The sequence below is a fragment of the Pseudopodoces humilis genome, chromosome 6, assembly GCF_049639895.1.
Source record: "Pseudopodoces humilis isolate 2021_Gansu_Grassland_sample_001 chromosome 6, ASM4963989v1, whole genome shotgun sequence".
Taxonomy (NCBI): Eukaryota; Metazoa; Chordata; class Aves; order Passeriformes; family Paridae; genus Pseudopodoces; species Pseudopodoces humilis.
This window is the reverse complement of record NC_142205.1, coordinates 36,043,938-36,063,693: the sequence shown is the minus strand read 5'-3', so window position 1 is coordinate 36,063,693 and position 19,756 is coordinate 36,043,938. Positions and strand designations below refer to the sequence as shown.

Sequence of the window (19,756 nt, the reverse complement as noted above, 5' to 3'; positions counted from 1 at the left end):
GTAAAGAAAAGACCATCTCTTTTTTCTTCTAATGAGCCTTCATTTTTTTAATAGTATGTTTACAGGTGACTTTTTTATGTACACTGCGTAATATATGTACACATCTTCTATAAACTTAATTAATGGTGTAAATTTCAGATTAGACAGATTACTCTTCTGAAATTGTATTTTGCTCTTTCTTTCCCTTCTATAAATGTTTCAGAACTACATGTACTGTACCTCTAATAGATTACATAGATGGGAATGATTATTCCATTGAGCCACAACAAGGTGGGGATGAAGATGGTTTTGCCAGAGGGGCCTGGGACTGGAGTTTGCTATGGAAACGAATTCCGTTAAGCCACAAGGAAAAGTCCAAACGAAAACATAAAACTGAGCCTTATCGGTAAAGCGAGCTGTTTACATACTGTGAATCATAGCGAATAATTGTCTAAACCCTTTCGTTTCTCCCCCCACCCCTCTCTCCCCACCAACCACGCTCGGCGCACGCGTGCCACGCGGGCCCGTGCCCATAACCGCACCTGCCCTGCGCCGCAGAACCACATGCACTGTGCCGCTCATAGATGTCATAGATGGCAACACTTTTAAGATTGTGCCGCAAGGGGGTGGTGACGAAGATGGGTTTGCTAGAGGAGCGTGGGATTGGAGTATGCTATGGAAGAGGGTTCCCTTGACCAAGAGAGAGAAGGAAAGCAGAAAGACAAAAACTGAACCGTATCGGTAATCACTAAATCACTTACCCGTTTCTTTTTTTTCTCCTGACGTCGCTATTAATCCACTAAAACTTGCATGTACTTCTAGCCTGAGCACCCTCACATTTCTAACCACACTAGCTGCTTTGTTCAGTCAGACCTGTTTGCCACAACTATTTGCTCAAAATACCTTCGCTACCTTGTGTTGCCCCTCCATTCCTGCTCTTGTGTGGTTAATAGAGTGCACATCAGAATTTCTGGGTTCCGTTTGGCAAAGTGAAAAATTGTATAACTGTGTTGCCAGGGAAAACTTTAATTAGCCATGATATTTTTTTTAAAGTACTGTTAGAAACAACAGTGCTTGTTTAACCATTTGGTTTGAAATAACGAGCATGCTGGAAGTATTTCTAATAGACGGTAATGCATAAAATCTGTAGCCTGCTGTCATGGCCTGATGCATGCATACAGCTGGAGGATTATGCATGTGTATCAAAAAAATTCCTTTTGTCATATTTCTCCCACTTGCTTCACAATGGATCACATCTGAAAAAGAAGCATGCTGTTTAAGAATCTTGGCTAGATATTTTCTAAGAACTTTAATATAATACACATAACATTAAAAAAAAAAAAAGGAAGAAAGATAAAAACAGCACCTTTTATTGTGGGAAAACTCCAATAATTTCCACAGAATTTCTGCCTTTTTATTATGCTTTGTAGTGGGTTATGTTTTCTTCCCAGAAAACAAAAACTGCCTGGAAACCCTAGCTTAGAAACTACGGTTTCTGGATGGCTTTTCAGTACTGGGAGACTGTGGTTCTGCTGGTTTTTTATTACTTTCCCCTTCACACTTAACTAATCACATTACTACAATTGAAAGCAATCTTCACGTCTTCAGAATCTAATGTCTTCTATTGCTTGTATATATGATTTAGACATTGTAAGAACCGATGTTGGTAATTCCCTATCCCCACCCATGATTGTTCTTTGCTAAAATGGCAACACATGCAAGCAAGTTATGAAGCTTTGATCTGTTTTGTATACTGTTTAAATAATACCATTTTCTGATGAAGCTGTCCACATTGGAACTTTAATATTCACTTAGAGGGGAATAAACTATTTCAAACATTGCTGTAGTGCTCTGTGTTTACCATCCAAACAGGTCTTAAAATCGTTTAAACTGTTCCCAGAAACACAGAACACATGTTCTCAGAATGTTTTAAAAGATTACTTTATTTTTAATAATACCTTCAGAGTTACAATGCTTCCTTTAAAAAGAGACATGCCCTGCATCTGTTTGTGTCCAGGCTGTGTGCATTTTCTTTCAGCAATACCAAGGCAAGTAAGACCAAGTAAAAGTCTTGCTGAAACCGTAGCCAGGATTGCTTGGCTTAAAAAGAAAACAAAAAGATCCTCAACAGCTTAAAGCGCTGAGGCAACGTTTTTGTAACGTGAGAATTGCCCCGGGACTGAATCCTTCTTTCAGTGACTATGTTTACCTCTTTGTATCCTATGAAGTAAACTACTGAGCTTATGTAGGTTTTATTGTGTTCTTTAATACACTTGGCAGCATCTTGGAGCCCAAGACTGAAACTGCTGAGGCTTCTACACTTGCCAAGTCTTTATGGTGCTGGGGAAAACCAAAAGTTCTGGAAAGCCACGGGGCTGTGCTGTGCAAAGTGCTTCCCCCTGCTATGTCTTCTGGCTTCTTAACCTTTGGACCCCCAGCATACAAAAGGAGCATTGGGGGAAAATAGAGTAGGCAGCAAGTAGAAAGGGACATGTACCAGTACCTTGGCATGTGATCTCAATGACAGATCCCAGTTTGGACAGCAACTAAACTGATAATTATTCTTAGAGGCAGCACACGCAGGAGAGCAGTGCTCCATCATGGGTAATGGTGACTTGGGAAGACAAACGCCATAACTCCAAAGATTCCTCCTTTTTCCTCCAATTTTCATGTGTTGAGCATGATGTCACGTGGTCTGGAATATCCCTTAGGTCAGTTTGGGTCACCTGTCCTGGCTGTGTCTCCTCCCAGCCTCCCATGCACCCCCAGTCTCCCCTCCAGCCTGGCAGAACAGAAACCAGAAAAGGCCTTGGCTCTGTGCAAGCCCTGCTCAGCAATAACCAAAACATCCCCACATAATCAACCCTGTGCTCAGCACAAATCCAAAACACAGCCCCATGCCAGCCACTGTGATGAAAATTAATTCTACCCCAGCCAAAACCTGCACAAACTGTAATCCAGACCATGGTATCTTTTTGACACATTAAAACTTGCTGATTGAATATATGGGGACGGATTTACAAAGTCATGAAAAGAGGTAACCAAAAAAAAAAAAATACTAAATCAGAATGGAAACCTTGTCTTACTTTATCTAGGCCCTCTTAAAAATTTTACTTAGTATAATGTAAAGTGTCTCCTAATAGGACGAAAAGAACTAGAAGATTAGAAAGCTAGAAAAACACTGTTACTTGTGTAATAGACAGTGTGTTCCAATGTGGCAGCTCTTCAGAATGTAAACCTGTGTGCAGTTTCAGATTATCTCAAAAACTAGAAAAAATTTTAAGAGAGAAATATCTCATCACACTGATTCTCATCTCATTTTTTATTTAAGTTATTTGACTGGCTGAATGGGAAATTCAGACCAAGATTTTCTATCATCAAATTCATTAATTAAATATTAATTCTACAAATAATTGTAGAAGAAAACCCTCAACATAATAAAAAACTGTGACCTCGCTAAAAATTATATAGATGCCACTTCAGAAAATTGCTGCAAGCTGATGACAAAGCTTTATGATTTTTCAGTGTATTGCCATTTACCTGATCTCTACTATATGTTAACTCAATTGCTTTCTTTGCTAAAGCTTTCTTTGACTGCTATTGTATCATTTTGGCAGAAGGATTTACACTGTCTTCCTCTTTCAGGTCCCCTGCAATGGCTGGTGGATTGTTTGCCATTGAACGCGATTTCTTCTTTGAACTGGGTCTCTATGATCCAGGGCTTCAAATCTGGGGTGGTGAAAATTTTGAAATTTCTTACAAGGTAACACAAATATTTGAAAACTAATTCAATTAAATAGATGGGATTTTTGTCTGTAAATACTTCTGTTTGGAGTTTAGATAGACCTACCTCTTCTTCATGAAGCCCAGTTTTTTTTGTGAGGAGATGTGACAGAGATGTGTCTCTTCAGTGTTTCCTTGTGAACTTTGGGGACTGAAGTATTCAGAGAGGTCTCTTTGTGCTGAAACCCAAATGATGCGTAATCTAGATTATCTAATCTAAAATAATCAATCTAAATTATTAATTATTTAGATAATCAATCTAAATAGATTTTGTAAAAACTTTGGGACTGCACCCTTAACTGCCCAGATATCCAATATGAAACCAGACTGGCAGATTTGATGGGAGGAAACTGAATGTTCTCATAGTGGGTATAGAAAAATGTTGTTTCTAATGAAAGCAATGATAGAGAACGAGTAGTCCTCATCGTTCTCAGTTTATGCATGTGCACTTGGAAAGTATAAAATGGTGCAACAAAAAGTAATCTGCTTCCTCCCTGCCATTTTCGTGAGTGAAAAATTATTTCATATACTTTTCAGAATTTCAAGAACTTCTTTACAAGAGAGGTCTTCATAATTGAAACACTAACTGCATAATTCATAACCACCGAGGAGGATTTTATTTTCACTCCTAGGCACATGCATGCTCTGCAGTTTGCAGGAAACATGAGATGATCGTCATTAGCTTCTTGTAGCTTCAGAGTCTGTAATGACACAAGTGCAGACAGCAGGAATCAGTCCCAATTAACAGACAAAAGTGAAGGTATATGTCTTATAGCCTCAGCGGTGATCTGTGAAATTGTAGCTGAATTTTACAAAAAGTACATTCAGAGCTCTCCTAGTTACTCTTGCTCTTCATGAGTTAGAGGAAAGCTCTGAGTGCACTTGCTCAGCTGTAAATCCATATGCAAAGTGTATTTATTGGGGATGTTACACACACAGGGTCTTTATCCATATAATTCTTCATCTTGCTTAGATTAAAATCATGACTGAAATTACTTACAGTAGTTCTGTAATTGAAATGCTCGTTATGTAGAGACCTCCAACCTGGTTTTGTGCAGATCACAACCAATCTTTGGAAGAACTAAATGTTTATCAGCCTTAAGTGCTGTCTCCTAGATAGCAAATAAAATTAATGGCCTTGCATACCTGAGGAGGTTTTTTGATTAAACTTAAGAATATTAATATCATGATGCAATGAAGAAAGTAAGATATTCTGCCCATCTTTCCTAATACTGGTAAATCACATTTTTGATCTGGAATTAAGACTAATTTGAAACATTCACAAAGTTGGCTTGAATTAGGATTTAGTGCTACAATTAAACTTCTCCAAACTATGAGCAACTAAATTCTGATTTAAATATGTTTATTTTTCCCCATTAAGGGGTTATCCAGAGATATGTGGGAGTGAGGGAATTTCAGAATAGTAATATATTTTACCTGTTCTTTTATTTTCAGCTACTATAGTCAAATGAATACCTGTTTCTACTTGGAGTAATGGGCTACCTAACACATCGTTATCTCAGCACGTAACCAGAACCCATCTTAGTGATGGCACGTGAATTACTTTAATAAAATCAAAATATCATTAATTCTGTCATAATAAAAATTACCCAGTTCCTGATTTTGTGCACTCATTCATTACTGTTGTTCTAAAATAGTGATGTAATGAGATGCCCAACTGTTTAAAAAGCTTTTTAAAAAATTGTTTTAGTTGAGTAAATTCCTGGGTGAGTTGAAAGTGTACTCAGTATACCTTTCATTTCAAAGAACTATTTTCTCTATGCTTACATCTGAAGCAAAAAATATATAAATATATGATAGTATAGTAAGAAATTTAGCTGACATTTCTTCCATAATTTATAATCTATTTGGCTGTCTTAAATTCCTGTGCATATATATTAATAATACCTTTCTTTTAACTTGTAGATCTGGCAGTGTGGTGGAAAACTGCTGTTTGTTCCCTGTTCTCGTGTTGGACACATCTATCGTCTGCAGGGCTGGCAAGGAAATCCACCCCCTGTGTACGTTGGGTCTTCTCCTACCTTAAAGGTACAGTTTTGAAGCAGCCTTGAAGGTGGTTTTGGATTTCAGATAAGAACAATTTTAGATAAATTTGTTTAAATTATCAGTAGCAATTTAGAGAGCACTTCATCCAAACTATTTAGTATCTAAAGCTCGGATGATCATCCCCACAGGAGAATAATCTTCCTGTTAATCCCACTGTTATTAAGAGTAGAGAATCCTAGAACCCGTCTTCTTGCTCTAAAGCCTTCCCCTACTATCTTTGAGATACAAATGCACTTCCTATTACTCAATGTCAGCACCTCCAGCCTTTGCTGCACTGTGCCCAAGTATGTATGAACAACTCTAGTAACTATAGCACTCCTGGAGATGAAGATCATGGTCTTGAAATCCCCCTTTATCTCAATAAAGATGAGTATGATCCTAGGCCTAGTTAGTGAATCCTGGAATCTAGCATCTCTCAGACTTTTGTGTCTGCATTTGTTAGTTAAGAGGCAGTAAGTGACACCTGGGAAGATGGCATGCTCTGCCCTACATCATAAGTTAGCAACTCCTGAGGTATACTGCAGGTGCTTGAAGTATTACTCAAACCCTGAGATTAAAATTAGACATTCCAGAAATTCCAGAAAACAAATGAGCCAGTTCTGTATGTGAAGAGACAGTTTGGCTCAAGAAAAACTGTTTATATCCATTTTCATATATCAGCAGGAAGAGAGAAAACCCTCCTGTTAAGTTTTTCTATTGCCCAGTTTAAGCTTTCTGTTGCACTCCGTTCTGGCATTGGTAAATCCCATTCCCAAAGACCCAGCTCTTTGTAAATTCCAATCCCAGAGTAATCTCCCTAGACAGTGAGTACCTGTAGGGTTATAGATATGGCTTGAGCCTCTCTAACAGTTAACTCCAAAGGCAGTGTCCCAGCCTAGCTGAATGATAAAAAACTAACCTGGCTAATTTACACCCCCAACACCTCCCAGCACTCCTCCCCAGAAAAAGTCCCATATTAGTAATGTGGATTATTAACATTTTGATTAAACGAGGACTAGGACCAGTACAAGGGAGCTCAGGGGTACATACCTGGGGGTAGAGACAAAGTAATGGGCAACAGGATAGAAAATGATAAGTCTATTGCTCAGCACAGGCAAGATGCTAGTTTGCCTTGTCTTAAGTGATAAAAATCATTTCAATCTTCTTAAAAGCTGATCAAAAATATTTACAGCATATATTAACACCTTACATGAGTCTGCTGGCCTGCTTACTGAATATAAAAAGCACTGCTGAGTGTTCTTAAATATTAAGTTGCTTCTCTGTACAAGGCAGGATGTAGAAATAGCTTTTAATCCTGCCATCCTGACAGTAAATGTTCTTTTTGTATAGCTTTGTTCAATTTGTGCTGGATGTGGATTAAAGTAAAATAATTTGTGCCTTTAGTCAGATCTTTTAAGACCGTCTTAACACCAGGTCATTAACACTAGAAGAATTGGACCAAGTGAGGTATGCATCTAGAACGTGTACAGATAATATGGAGATAGGGGCCATCAAAGAGAATGAGAAGAAAAATGTGAGGGAGAGGCTTGTTGCCAAGTGAGCTATACCAAATTTTCCCCCTTCTCCAAGTAGCTGACCCATGTAAGACTGAATTTTTTTCCCTGTTAGTGGACCAATGCATATCATTCTCCTCATTAAAAGATTGTAGAAGCTGAATAAAAACTATGAATTGCAATTCTGACAGCAGCAAATGAATGCAGCACTTCATTGCACCTGTAACTGAAAAGTCTTTATTTTCAAATGAACAACTTCTAATCTTAGAAAAAGACTTTGCACTCTCATTAAACAGCCCAGTTTAATTTGCTGCCTTCAGTCCTAAACTATCACTTGAAAATAATATTCACATGTCTTGTACTGATAGTGACAAATTATTAGTGCTATATAATAATACTATGTTGTCACTTTTTAAGAGGATAAATCCTTAAATTTCTGTTATTAACAAGGAGTTACTTCTGGCCTGTTTGTGTGTGCCTTGAGGTCACAGCAGTGTCTTTATTCTTCCCAGAACTATGTCAGAGTTGTAGAAGTGTGGTGGGATGAATACAAAGATTACTTCTATGCCAGCCGGCCGGAGACAAAAGCACTACCCTATGGAGACATATCTGAGCTGAAAAAGTTCCGTGAAGATCACAACTGCAAAAGTTTTAAGTGGTTTATGGAAGAAATAGCATATGATATAACTTCATATTATCCCTTACCACCCAAAAACGTGGACTGGGGAGAGGTAGGTACAGCACATAACGCCTATGTATTTTAGGAGCTTTTTTTAAAAAACTGTAAATTCAAAAGGAAGCAATTGTTACTTGACATGTGAACAGGCTATTTGATTACTTCTATACTAAGCTATATGATAGTAACCAGAGAGCTATAGAGATGTAGCCCAGGAAAAAAATTATATCTACCTTTGCAGGTGTGATTTTTTTAATTAGTTCCACAGGTCCTTGAAGGATAATTTATGTCTAGCTCTGTCCAAAGCACTTTTTTTCCATAATTGGAATTTAAATTTTCTCAAAAGAAAAAAATGTGAATCCTTCATGTAGGAGTATTGGTGAAAATTAATAGGTGAGAATACCTTTTGTGTGAAGGCCTAGAGAAGAGATCGTGAAATCCAGGTGGAGTTAATTTCTGCCTGCGTTTGCTAGACTGGGATGTACTCATACATTTACAGCCTCAGCAAGCCCCTTCCCTGCATGTAGTAATTTGATGTAATTCTGTAACCATCATTTCCACCATTAGTGTATACAATTATGACTTGACTAAATTAAGAATGTGGTTACAAATGCTGCACTTTCAAGTGGTCGGCAGGCAGAGTTGACATGTCACAGGTGAGTGCAAGACTCCTCGCTGAGCTCTGCCTGTCTGGTTCTGGCATTTAACCCACACCTTGGCGAGCACTTTCTGCAGGTCTCCTGCCTGCTTTCAGATTTATTTTTTTTCCCTCTGCAATTGATTACATCTTTTCCCTGTCTCTGCTATTTATTTCACTTTTGCAGATTGTTGAGGGAAAATCAGAAAATCTTCTTGCTAGCTGAGGAGGACTCCTGTGTCCCACCAAATTTAGCAACCTTCCTTCCCAAGATATGAAGAATATGATACATGGTTTTGTAACTTCAAAAGCACATTAAAAAATTAGATCTGTGCTGTCCCCTATCACCAAGCAAGTGTCATCTCTAATTTCTTAATGCTAGAATTAGTGATAAAGAGACAGAGCATGTGCATGGTAAAAGGGAGTACAAATAATCTTTTGTCTGAGGGACCAGATGAACAATGCCTCCGTGATTTCTACCTAAAAGTTAGCACAAAGCATCAGCTACTATATGATCCTTAGACTTCCTCTGGAATCTACATAAAGGGTTTGGAAGGTACACTAAATATTACTGTTCACCAAAGTGAAAGCATCTGAAGAGCGTAAAATAATACTGGTAACCTTTCAGGAAATCATCCTGGATAAATGCAAGTGGGTCTGATGGAGCACCAGTAGAATTCTAAGTTCAGAGATGCTCTGAAGTGTTCTTCAACTCTTCTCCACAGGCTGCTTGTTATCCTACATCTGAGCAATCCTGTCCCACCTCCCCCCGTTTGTAACACCACACTGACTGCATTTCCAAACTCTAGGGTATGAAAGTATGGGGTTCATCTTCCCTAACGCTCCCTGGAAGAGTCTGAGCTTAGTCCTCCAGACTTTTTATACCATTACAAGGAGGAAGGAGACTCTGGCAAAGAAAATAGGTCTGGAAAAAATGTTATTTGTGTCATAAAGCTTCTTGTTGGCCCTTCTGAGAAGGGAGAGAGATAATCAGTAGTTGAGACATGCTTTATGACAGGACTGTAGTTCTTTATCCCTGTGCCTGTGCCTGCCCATCATCAATTTTATTTCTTTTTTTTTTCTTTCTGTGTAATTGCTGCTGCAGAAGGTCCATCTGAGCAGCTGTGTCAGGGGGCTGTGCCTGGCTGTGGGTAATTGCTGCTGCTGTGCATAACTTGTCTACATCCTATTTCTCTTCATCCACAAGATGAAAGCAATTTACCTGAACTCCTAAGCTTAATTATGAAGACCTGGGAGATGGAACATGCTCCGATAGGAGATGGAATAAATTAAAATACTTGAAAGTCCTATATTTTGGTGTTATTAATTTAGAATTGAGCTTTGCAACTCTGATTTTATCAGCACACTCTGACTCGTGGAAGAGCCTGCAAATTAGCACAGGCAGGTTGAAGTTCCATCTCCCACAACAGTTAACACCAGTATTTAAATTTCATACACAGGTTTGTCTAATCTCTCTGTCAGATACCTGTTTCTGGTTTGAGAGATAAGTGAGAATTTTCTGAACTCCTTAGCACTTATTTTTCCCTTGAGACTGACTTTGAGTGCAAAACCTCTTTTCCAGATTAGAGGCTTTGAAACCTCTTACTGCATCGACAGCATGGGGCACACCAACGGTGGCTTTGTTGAGCTTGGGCCGTGCCACAGAATGGGAGGAAATCAGGTAAGGAGCTTGGAGGCAAGTCTGAAGGAGAATTGCTTGCTAGGGATTGGTAACAGGTAGGTTTTATGTTAAGCCTGTACATGAAGTCACCTAGGTGCCAGCTACAGAGGTGGGAATTAGGGTTTTCCATAAGCATACTGGCATTGCTAAAATACAGCAGTCTGAAAATAGCATTTCAAACCTAAATGGTATGAAATTGAAGGCAAATTCATAATCCATTCTTCAGAGAAACAGGTACATGAAGAAGCAACAGTATCACCACTTCAGCTCTAAGCATTGCTCCTGATTTCACCACTTACCTTTACTTAATAATCCTTCAGGGAAAAAAGACTTGCTCACTGTAATGAAGTTGTTTTGGTCTAAGTATAAAACACTTTTGTGCAGTAACTCATCTTCCACCACATGAGAGAAGAAAATGAACAGAAATCTGTCTCTGCTCCGTTTACAAATTAATTGACAGAACATAATTACTATTAGATGGTTGCAACCCAAGCTTTTATTGTGTCTGACCTGTATCTTCACAAACATACCCACACTACCACACAAACATGCTGTTCTGTCTTTATATCTTCTTTTCTGGTTGGAATATTTTTCAGAATTTAAAGTCCTTATTTAAGCCCATGTAAATTTAAACCAGGCAGTTTTGTCATGGCAATCGTAAAATTGCATTCAGGATGATGTTTTTTAGAAATCCTATATGGATTAGCTCTTAGTAGCCCCTGGAAATGTCTCTTTTATTCTGATATTTAATGAAAATGTTCCCTAAACTACTTTTTCTGCATATGCTACCCAAAAAACCCTGTAGCAATTATTCTGTAAGAAGTAGCTAGGATAATCTTTTTGTATCTGGACGACTTAGATTGATTTCCTCCATGGCTAAAATGCCAAAAGTTTAGTGTCTTCACATGAAATTTCTGTCCAGGATCAAGGACTTGCTACCAGGCTTTTATAAAGATAATGGGTTGTTTGGCCATCAAATCATACGAAGGTTTGTAATCAAACACTTTTAGAAGTCTGCTGAATAGGAATCCCTTTACCATTTTTGTCTTTCTGGCTAAGTTTCTTGCCCTTCTAAATCTACAGGAAAGTTTACCATGAAATTTAGTATTGTGATAGTAATTGTGGGTTAAGCAAAATAAAGAACTCTCCTCAAAGAGGGTTGTAAAGAGTGTAATAAAACCAGAAAATGTTTTGAATGTTGCAATTTCATTGTATTTTCAGTGTTTCTAAGATGCTCATTGAGTCAGCTGTTACAAAAATGGCTTTTTCTTTTCTGTTAGCTTTTCCGAATCAACGAAGCCAATCAACTCATGCAGTATGATCAGTGCTTAACTAAAGGACCAGATGGATCCAAAATTATGATTACACACTGTAATCAGAACGAATTCAAGGAGTGGCAGTTCTTCAAGGTATGCAACAGATATATGGAAGAAAATAAATTTTTAGATTTCATACTGGGTTTTTTGCACCTTTAAAAGATTGTTTTATGTATACCTGGATTTTAAAGATCTATGACAAGGTTAACCAAATTGAGTAAATTGTTAATGGCACATTCTCAGAAATACATGCTTGCTAGAAAAGCTTCTTCTAGTGAAAGATCCTTTTATTTAGTGACTCTGCTGTCTTCTGTAGCAAATTCTTTAAGGAAAACTCCATAGGCTACAGTTGTTGCCACAGAGATATTAGGAGCTAGCATATGACTCAGAGGAAGCAAAGTACGTCCACTACTAGTGAGAAGACTTTATAAAAGCTTTTAGTGCCTTTGCCCTCTCTGCTTGTATGCTCTATATCAAGAAAGTCTCTTTACTTCATATATGCTGTGAGAAGATGGCTTAAATCCTGGAGTGCATTTAGAAGCTTGGGTCAGTGTTAGGTCTCATTTTGGGCAGTCTAAATTGAAGTGTTTCTCTGTTTAAAGACTGGAGATATTTTTCAGCCTACATAGAAGCAGGTAAACATAAGATTACTATGCCTTTTTGTACTGTCTTTGTCTTCTTCAGTATTTCACTTCCTGTTCATTAGACATTCTCTAGAAACAATAGTATGCTCTGTTCTTAATCCTGGGTGTGGTGCTGTTACAATGCTATTGCAAAATCTATAAATTTTTAATACGGACTTGGAATCTTGGCTGATGTACATTTGAGGACTGCTACTGTCTGTTTAGTCATTACATCTGTAAGTCCTCTATTCGTATAAGCTTTGTTAGTGTTACTTTAAAAATATCCAAGTTTCTATTTCTGTTTGTCTCTAAAAAGTGAGACTGAATAGTCTAAGGGTGACGTTATCCTTGGATATAGCCACATATAACTTGGTTCTACATCTAAGAAACTATTTCATGTCAATTTTTCTTCAGCTTGTATAGCTAGCATATTGCATATTTATTAATTCATTAGCTGGTTATCTGGATTCTTCGTTGTTTGTCTAAAAGGTACAGGCATAGTCGAGTGCAGTGAAATCTATTTGTTATCCTTTAAGTTGCTCCACAATTTCTAGTGTTTGCTAGGAAATACCTATAGAGCTAGGAAATACCAGGTGCCATAATGCCATTTCCATCCAGCTCAGCTTCTTTGTGCTGGATAGACAGACAAATTTCTTTAAACCTGAAATGTAAAAATCAATAAGCAGTGGCAGGTAAGTGCCAACTTCAGCTTTAATATTCAGCAGAATAACACACAGCAGTTTTCAGCTCTCCAGCCGTTCTAGCATGTCCCAGCATGTTACCTGACTTCTCTCTAAGAATCTCATTTATGCACGATCCATTTCCTCTACAGTAACACCAGTTGTGAAATTGTTCGCTTATTACTCACAAGTTATAAGGAAGCCCAGTAAGCACAGTCTGGGCTGTAGAACAAAACACTGACTGGCTTCAAGAAGGAAAAAAAGGGGAGGGTGACGATGAAAGGACCACCAAGGGTGTGTAACCAAATACTGAATTGGGCACACTGCTGTGCAGTACAGAGGCTATAACTGTTTCTTCTAATGGCAAAGGTGTAGGAATGAGACCCTTATGGACTGCTGAAAACTCTTGTGGCCTTGTGTAAATTAAGGCTGCAAGGAGATTTTATCTGTTTGGTCAGTTGGCTGTCTCTGACACAGTGTGCCAGTTTGTAACATGTGCTGCTTGATCACTGAGCAGTAGCAAGGCTTCAGTGCCTGTAAGACCAGGGCTGGTGGCAGTCTGCCTGCTGCTTTTGTTAGACATCAATTTTCTCTCCAGCTAGAGGTCCTCCATGTCTGGCCACACGGCAGGAGCCAAGTATTGATGTGAACCAACATTTGGCTGTGCACATGTGTGTGGGGTGATGGATAGGCTCCCCATGCCGGGGGTATCTGTGTGCACGGGGCAGGGCTGCAGAGCCCCGGCCCAGCCCCAGTGCCATGGATTTGCTTCTGCTCCCTTCCCCTCCACACTGAATGCAGCCAGTCAGCCAGCCAGGGCTGCCTCTGGCACATGAGGTCAGCAAGAGGGAGAGGAGCCACAGACCAAACACAGGAGACTTGAGCACAGGGGCATGGTGGGTGTGAAAGGAGACAGATGTGCAAGAGATGCACTTGGCACAATAGGTTTGCACTTCCTTAGGCAGCCTCCTGTTGCTCCAGAAGCTACACTTAACTTACTCTTTACTCTTCCTTCTGCCAGCCAAACAGGGAGCCAAGTTAGTACTTTTTTTACCCCTGTGTGGTTAATGTTGGTGTTGTGCAGTTGCTCTCTGTGAGGGCTTACTGGAGGAGGACCTGCCCAGTGAAGTTCTCATAGAGCTGTCCTCAAAAGTTAATCTTTTAGTTTGGTTACAGGATAGATGAAAAGGCTAGAAGCATTTTAGAGAGAGTTTTGCTCATTTTCTTAGGAGTTTGTTGCCTAAGAGAAAGAAAATGTTAAAAAAAAAAACCAAAACAATCAAACAAAAATAACCCCAGCACAAAAACCCAACACATTTTCCTGGTGGTTTTGTCTTTCAGAATCTGCACAGATTTACTCACATTCCATCAGGGAAGTGCTTGGATCGCTCCGAAGTCCTCCATCAGGTTTTCATTTCAGAGTGTGACTCCAGTAAAGCAACACAAAAATGGGAAATGAACAACATCCTTAGTGTGTAGACAGACAAAACCTACCTACTGACGCATTCATTTGTACAGGACTGAAAAAAGCCTGAAAACTGCTGCAGTTATTAACTTTGTACAGTTGTGAGCCTCCTGGCTTGGATGAAGGACATAGAGGAACTGTGATTATTACAATAACATTATCATCCGCAGTTAATGTTTACAAAACTGCTTTACCTTAAACTCTGTAGATGTTTACATCATTTTGTTTCAAGATGTTGGTAAATTAATGTGCTGTTAGCTATGGTTCATAGGAACATAGTTAAAAGCGTTGTCGTCTTCTTTGGGATTACACTCAGGGGTCTGAAGGCAGTTTTTTTACACACACTTGAAAAGGTTGGAGTAATCAGATTTTCATAGAACTTGGTGATTATCAACCTGTTGTATATTTTTATTTAATTTTACATCTTACTAAGCACTGCCACAGGTTATTAGCCAGGGTGGCCTTCTCTCACAGTCATGCTGCTTTTTTGGAAGATGAATTTCAACGTATTTAGTGCCTCTTTCATTTCTCTCTTTCACAAGGAAAGCATTTGTTGGAAATCTACAGTGGGTTGTTCTGAGCTGTCACCAGGGGTAGGGACCCACCGTGCCACCCCATGTAATTACTGTGCTAACAAAGACAAACTTCTGTTGCCACTTTGGCTGCTCTGCTTCAGCCAAACGCTTGGTACAGTGCAAGGAAGACTGTAGAGTTTAGTGCTAATGTGGTACAATTTGATGGAGGTAAGCACCCTCATGAATCCAGTTAAGGATTTATAAGCATTAATTTGCTTGTTTAAACCATGCCTTACATAAAAATAATTAAAATAAACAAAACCAACAAGAAAAACAAACAAGCTACACAATTATGTAGAACTTGGAAAGAATCAAATACTTCATTTATACTGCTATTTTGAATGAACATCACTTAGAGGTGGACTAAAACTTTTAATTAGGAAAAAAAATCCAGATACTTAACACGTCTGCATAATTTGTCACAAGGACATCTGTCAGCCAGTTTGGATGCCAGATTTAGATTCAAAAAGAGAAATGGAAATCCTGTTTGTACACTTGTTCGTACTACTTTTCTTGTTATTTCTGTCATTTACAACTTCTCCAGAGGGATTACAAACCCAACAAACCCAACTGCTTGGTGCTATAGTGTTCAGAGTAGAATGTGAAGAAGTTGTTTCTAAAAATGTTCTGGAAAGGAGTTGATGTGAGATCCCTTAGGAGTATAAATATTTACTCTGAATGAATAGAGAGGTGGAGAGGAAATGACTTATCCTCACTTCATTTGTCCAGATTTTGTGACTTAAATGTTGACATCAGTGTACTGATTCCATAACAGTTATCCCTATAACACATCACACGATTAAGTATGACTAAATACTTCCCTGAAGTCTAGAATAGCATTGCATGCAGCTTCCGTTGATGTTAACCAGGGTTATGTATCGTATTTGGTGACAGAGTTGGATCTTAATAGATCTGTCTGCCCTGATCTATTAGTTTGGGATCTTTCCTAGTTTCTTTAAACTTCTCATCTACACTTTCAGAGCTATGAAAAGTAGAAAATAAAAGAGGGAGAAACTGGGGAAAAAAAAAAAAAAAAAGAAAAGAAGGTTTTGTGCTGGTACTTGTTCCTTGTGTGTGTAAAAACTGACTCCATTTGTGTGTTGGGTAGATTAATTTAATCATACAACTATGCATAAGAGAAAGAATGGTGGCACATAAATTGTGCAGGTGTGCATTTTAAATGGGTATTATGTGCAATTCATTGAAAGCTGATGCTGTATGTGAATATGAATCTGTATGTGAGACTGAAACCTTACAAAACATGAGATCATAAAAAGCTGTTGCTGTAATGACTTTTTCCTACTATAGCCGGCTTGGAAAAAAATAATTCCCATATTCTTGCTTTGTAAGTTGATGATAATGTCACTATGCATTTCTACATATTTTATAAATTTGATTTATGCAGATTTTGATACACTGTATGTTTCTGTAGAAATTGTATAAATCTTTAAAAAATTTATTAGGGATAAATCTGGGAAACCTATGTATATCTTACTCATGGGTTGCTTGTTTTTTAGGTGAAGTAAATAAAATATTTGAATTTTTTTGTTTTACTATACTTTTACAGAGTAAAAATGGATTATTATCTTTATATAAACCCACATTATCTCAAAATCTAGAAAACTTCAGCATTAGAAACCTACAAATATTACATTTATTTAAATTTTATCTGCAACAACCTTTTGTTGCACCTGTGAGAACTCAGGTTTTTTTCCAGTGAAATGAAAACTTAAATTCCCCCTGACAACTGCTACATGGACATACTTGGATTTTTGTATCATCTGCCCTGATATAATTTGGTAGATTTAATATGCTCATAGAAAATGAACTTGAAAGTAGAACCAAAGGTCAGGTGTAGTTTGTAGTTTTTTTACTGTCTTATCTTAGTTCATTTGTGTTTCCACCAAGAAACATGTTTCAATCAAACTTTTTTTTATTTTTTCCTGAGAAGGTTCCTTAGCAAAGGAGGATGTAATTAAATCAGGGCATGAAAGACACAAGTTCTAAGAGTGAACCTAAGTGCTGAAATCTACAGGTTTTTTTAAAAATGGGATTCTCAAGGGAAAACTAATTAGCAATGTTTCTGGTTCTGGTTGTTCTCCTTGCTATGAAAGGCATGAGAATACCTTGCTGTGTTCTGAATTCTTATCCTGCTTACTTTTATGAGAATAATCTGAGAAGTGTCCGTGGTTATCTTCCAGGGTAATATATACTTTCAGGGGACATCAGAACTGGTTGCCAGCATTTGGTCCCCTGACTATTGACTTTACTTACCCTGCAAGCCTACTCTGAACTCCTGCAGTGTTAATGCAGTAAATTAGTAAATTGTGCAGCTTGGCTGGCCCTATATAAAGGGACTATCTACATAGATTGAATCTGGTTAGAAAAAGTGACAGGCTATCAAAAAAAATGTAGGTGATTTTGGCTCCCTTGGGTTTTGAATAATACCCAAACCAAGAACTCTAAGTGACCCCTGAAGTCTGAAACCAGTTTGGCCCTCCTATCATGGGGAGCCTCACTCACTGCTGCCTCAGGTGTGTGCACTGGTGTGAGCTGTCTCCCTCGTCACACCCTCAGCTGTGGAACTGCAGAGAAGTGGGAAGAAGTGTTTGTGTGGATTTGACATCCTGGTAACCCGGGTAATGGTAAGTAACCTTTGTTTTTTTAAATCTTAAAAATCTAACCTGTTCTTTATGTGGAGGAACTAATGGAGTGTTCTCCATGACCACGTAACATGGGGCCTGGTAATATTAAAACTAAGGTGTCTGCACAACCCTTGGAATTTGTACCTCACTGCACTGCTCTGTGGCTTTTCTGAACAACAGTGTTGATGGAGACTCTCCAGCAAAGCAGTGGTCTGTGGTGGCTGATGGGTCTGAACTGGCTGGTGAAAAGTGCATGTTCCTTCAGTCAACGGGTCAATGAAGGTGACACGTGTCCAAGTCTGTAAGGAGGAGTTGGAGCTGCTGAAACACCGAGATGAAAAGGTTTGTTTGCATGTTAGAGCCTTACTTTTTCTTATTAGTATGCTTCACAGAGAAGAAACACGATTATTTTAGGGACAAGAACAGTGTCCTCTCTGAAGTGGAGCGCAGCTAAAGTAGGGCTGAGAGCTGCATGTGTCCAGCAGCTCTTGTGAATGCAGTCGTTCAGTGTGAAAGCTGATCTGTCTCCAGTGATCTAACATTCAAACAACTCTGTGATGTTTCTTGTGCAAGAGTAATGACTCCTGCATTAAAAAAAAAAAAAAAACAAAAACAGAGAGGTAAGAGAAGCAGCATAGCTCTAACTCATAATAAAAAACAAACTAATGCCTGAGATGAGCATGATGGCAATAGCAGCCTTCTGGCTGAATGTCCCTGGGAAAGGGAAAATGAATGGAGAGGTGATATTTTACTTCCCTGGAAAGGGCTGCTGGTGGCAGTGTGAGTCAACTAAGGCAGCATGCCCAGACTGCTGTTAAACTACAGCCTTCAGATGAAGAAGCACGGTTTGGAATGGGCTTTCTGAACCATGTGAAGGCGCACTGAGGTGGAAATAGGAATCAAAATACAGCCATTCCCTTTGAAATTTGTGGGAGGATTTCCCCAGGAAAATAATGTAGGGCAGTATCTTTCTAGAAGCCCTGACATTAGACGGGAGTAGGTTTTTGGGTACAATGTCTTCTGAATCATCAGTGTGTGGGGGTGCACATTCCCTGAGTTAGACCTGGCATGGGAAACAACATTAGCACTTTTGGGAAACAGCTGGGCCAGAGCCATGGAGACTGGTACTGACACTTCTGAGGGCTGCTGGTGAAAACACCCCACTGCAAGCTGATGAAAACACTCCTCCATACAGCCAGGGACTTTGTCCCACTGTGTCATTCTGCACAGAGACCCCGAGCCCTGCCTGGCAATGCAAGCTTTGCCAGCCTGAGCCTGTGGGGAGGCTGCAGCACCTTGCCAGAGCCCTCAAGGCCATCACAATTGCCCAACAGATAGCTACAAATGCAGTCTTTGAACTGCATTTTGCAAATTGAACACAAAATGCAGTTTTTGTGTTTTATTTCTGAGACAGCAGAAACTGTGGAAGAAAGTAGAACCGGATGAAAGTAGAAGCCTTCTGGAAGATTCTTGTGAGTTCATAAGCAGAGATTTGGGAAAAGCTGACCAGGAGAAAAAGCATGCCCAGCTCTGGAAGGGCTTCTGGTCATGCTGCTCTTTTGATTGCAGTGAGAAATGCACTGAAGTCCTACATGGCCTGAAGATGCCGAGGAACCTCTAGAGAAGCAGCTAATCAACCTGGCAGTGGAGAGGAAAGCTGTCTGTCCTGCCATCTGGGAGAGAAGGTAAGATGGTGTGGGGTATTGCTGAGGAAAACAATTCTGTAACTGTAGCAGAGTGGGGTCTGGTTACTATTGATACTGACGCTATTAAAGTAATATTGAATGTGCCATTTCCACTTGGACATAAGAAACACTCCTGGGGTTTTGGGGTTTTTTTTCCTTGTAACATTATCCCATTATCTTCCAAGTCATTATGAGAAAAATGGTGTCCATGTTCCAGAATTATCATGGGCAAGCTGAAAAATATTTTGAGTTAGGATAAGAACTGAATGTAACATTAAAACATTAAGCACATCCAAGATAGGATCAAAAGTCCAGGTAGCACAGCAGCCTGTCTAAGGTCAGATGTCAGAAGGCTCAGTGCGGCCAGAGTGCAGGGCAGAGTGAAAAGATGCAAGGATGCTTGTCTAACCTTGTCTCTGCTTCTGGTATTATATAACTCCAGCACTTTCTG

At 39.1% G+C, this 19,756-nt stretch overlaps 1 protein-coding gene across 2 annotated transcripts in view; it reads left to right on the top strand.

The window, feature by feature from the left end:
* Window positions 1-16,533, top strand: part of GALNT7 (polypeptide N-acetylgalactosaminyltransferase 7) — a 70,397-nt gene extending 53,864 nt beyond the window's left edge. The window contains exons 6-12 of one of the 2 annotated variants that reach the window (XM_005517624.2): window positions 538-720; window positions 3,625-3,742; window positions 5,689-5,811; window positions 7,835-8,053; window positions 10,218-10,316; window positions 11,597-11,725; window positions 14,277-16,533. In XM_005517624.2, the coding sequence (XP_005517681.1) occupies window positions 538-720; window positions 3,625-3,742; window positions 5,689-5,811; window positions 7,835-8,053; window positions 10,218-10,316; window positions 11,597-11,725; window positions 14,277-14,414 (1,009 nt within the window). In that variant the 3' untranslated portion in view covers window positions 14,415-16,533. Of the gene's footprint in view, window positions 1-202; window positions 386-537; window positions 721-3,624; window positions 3,743-5,688; window positions 5,812-7,834; window positions 8,054-10,217; window positions 10,317-11,596; window positions 11,726-14,276 lie in introns of both variants that reach the window. The other variant, XM_014263220.2, reaches the window with a different exon arrangement.
* The last annotated feature ends 3,223 nt before the right edge of the window (window positions 16,534-19,756 follow it).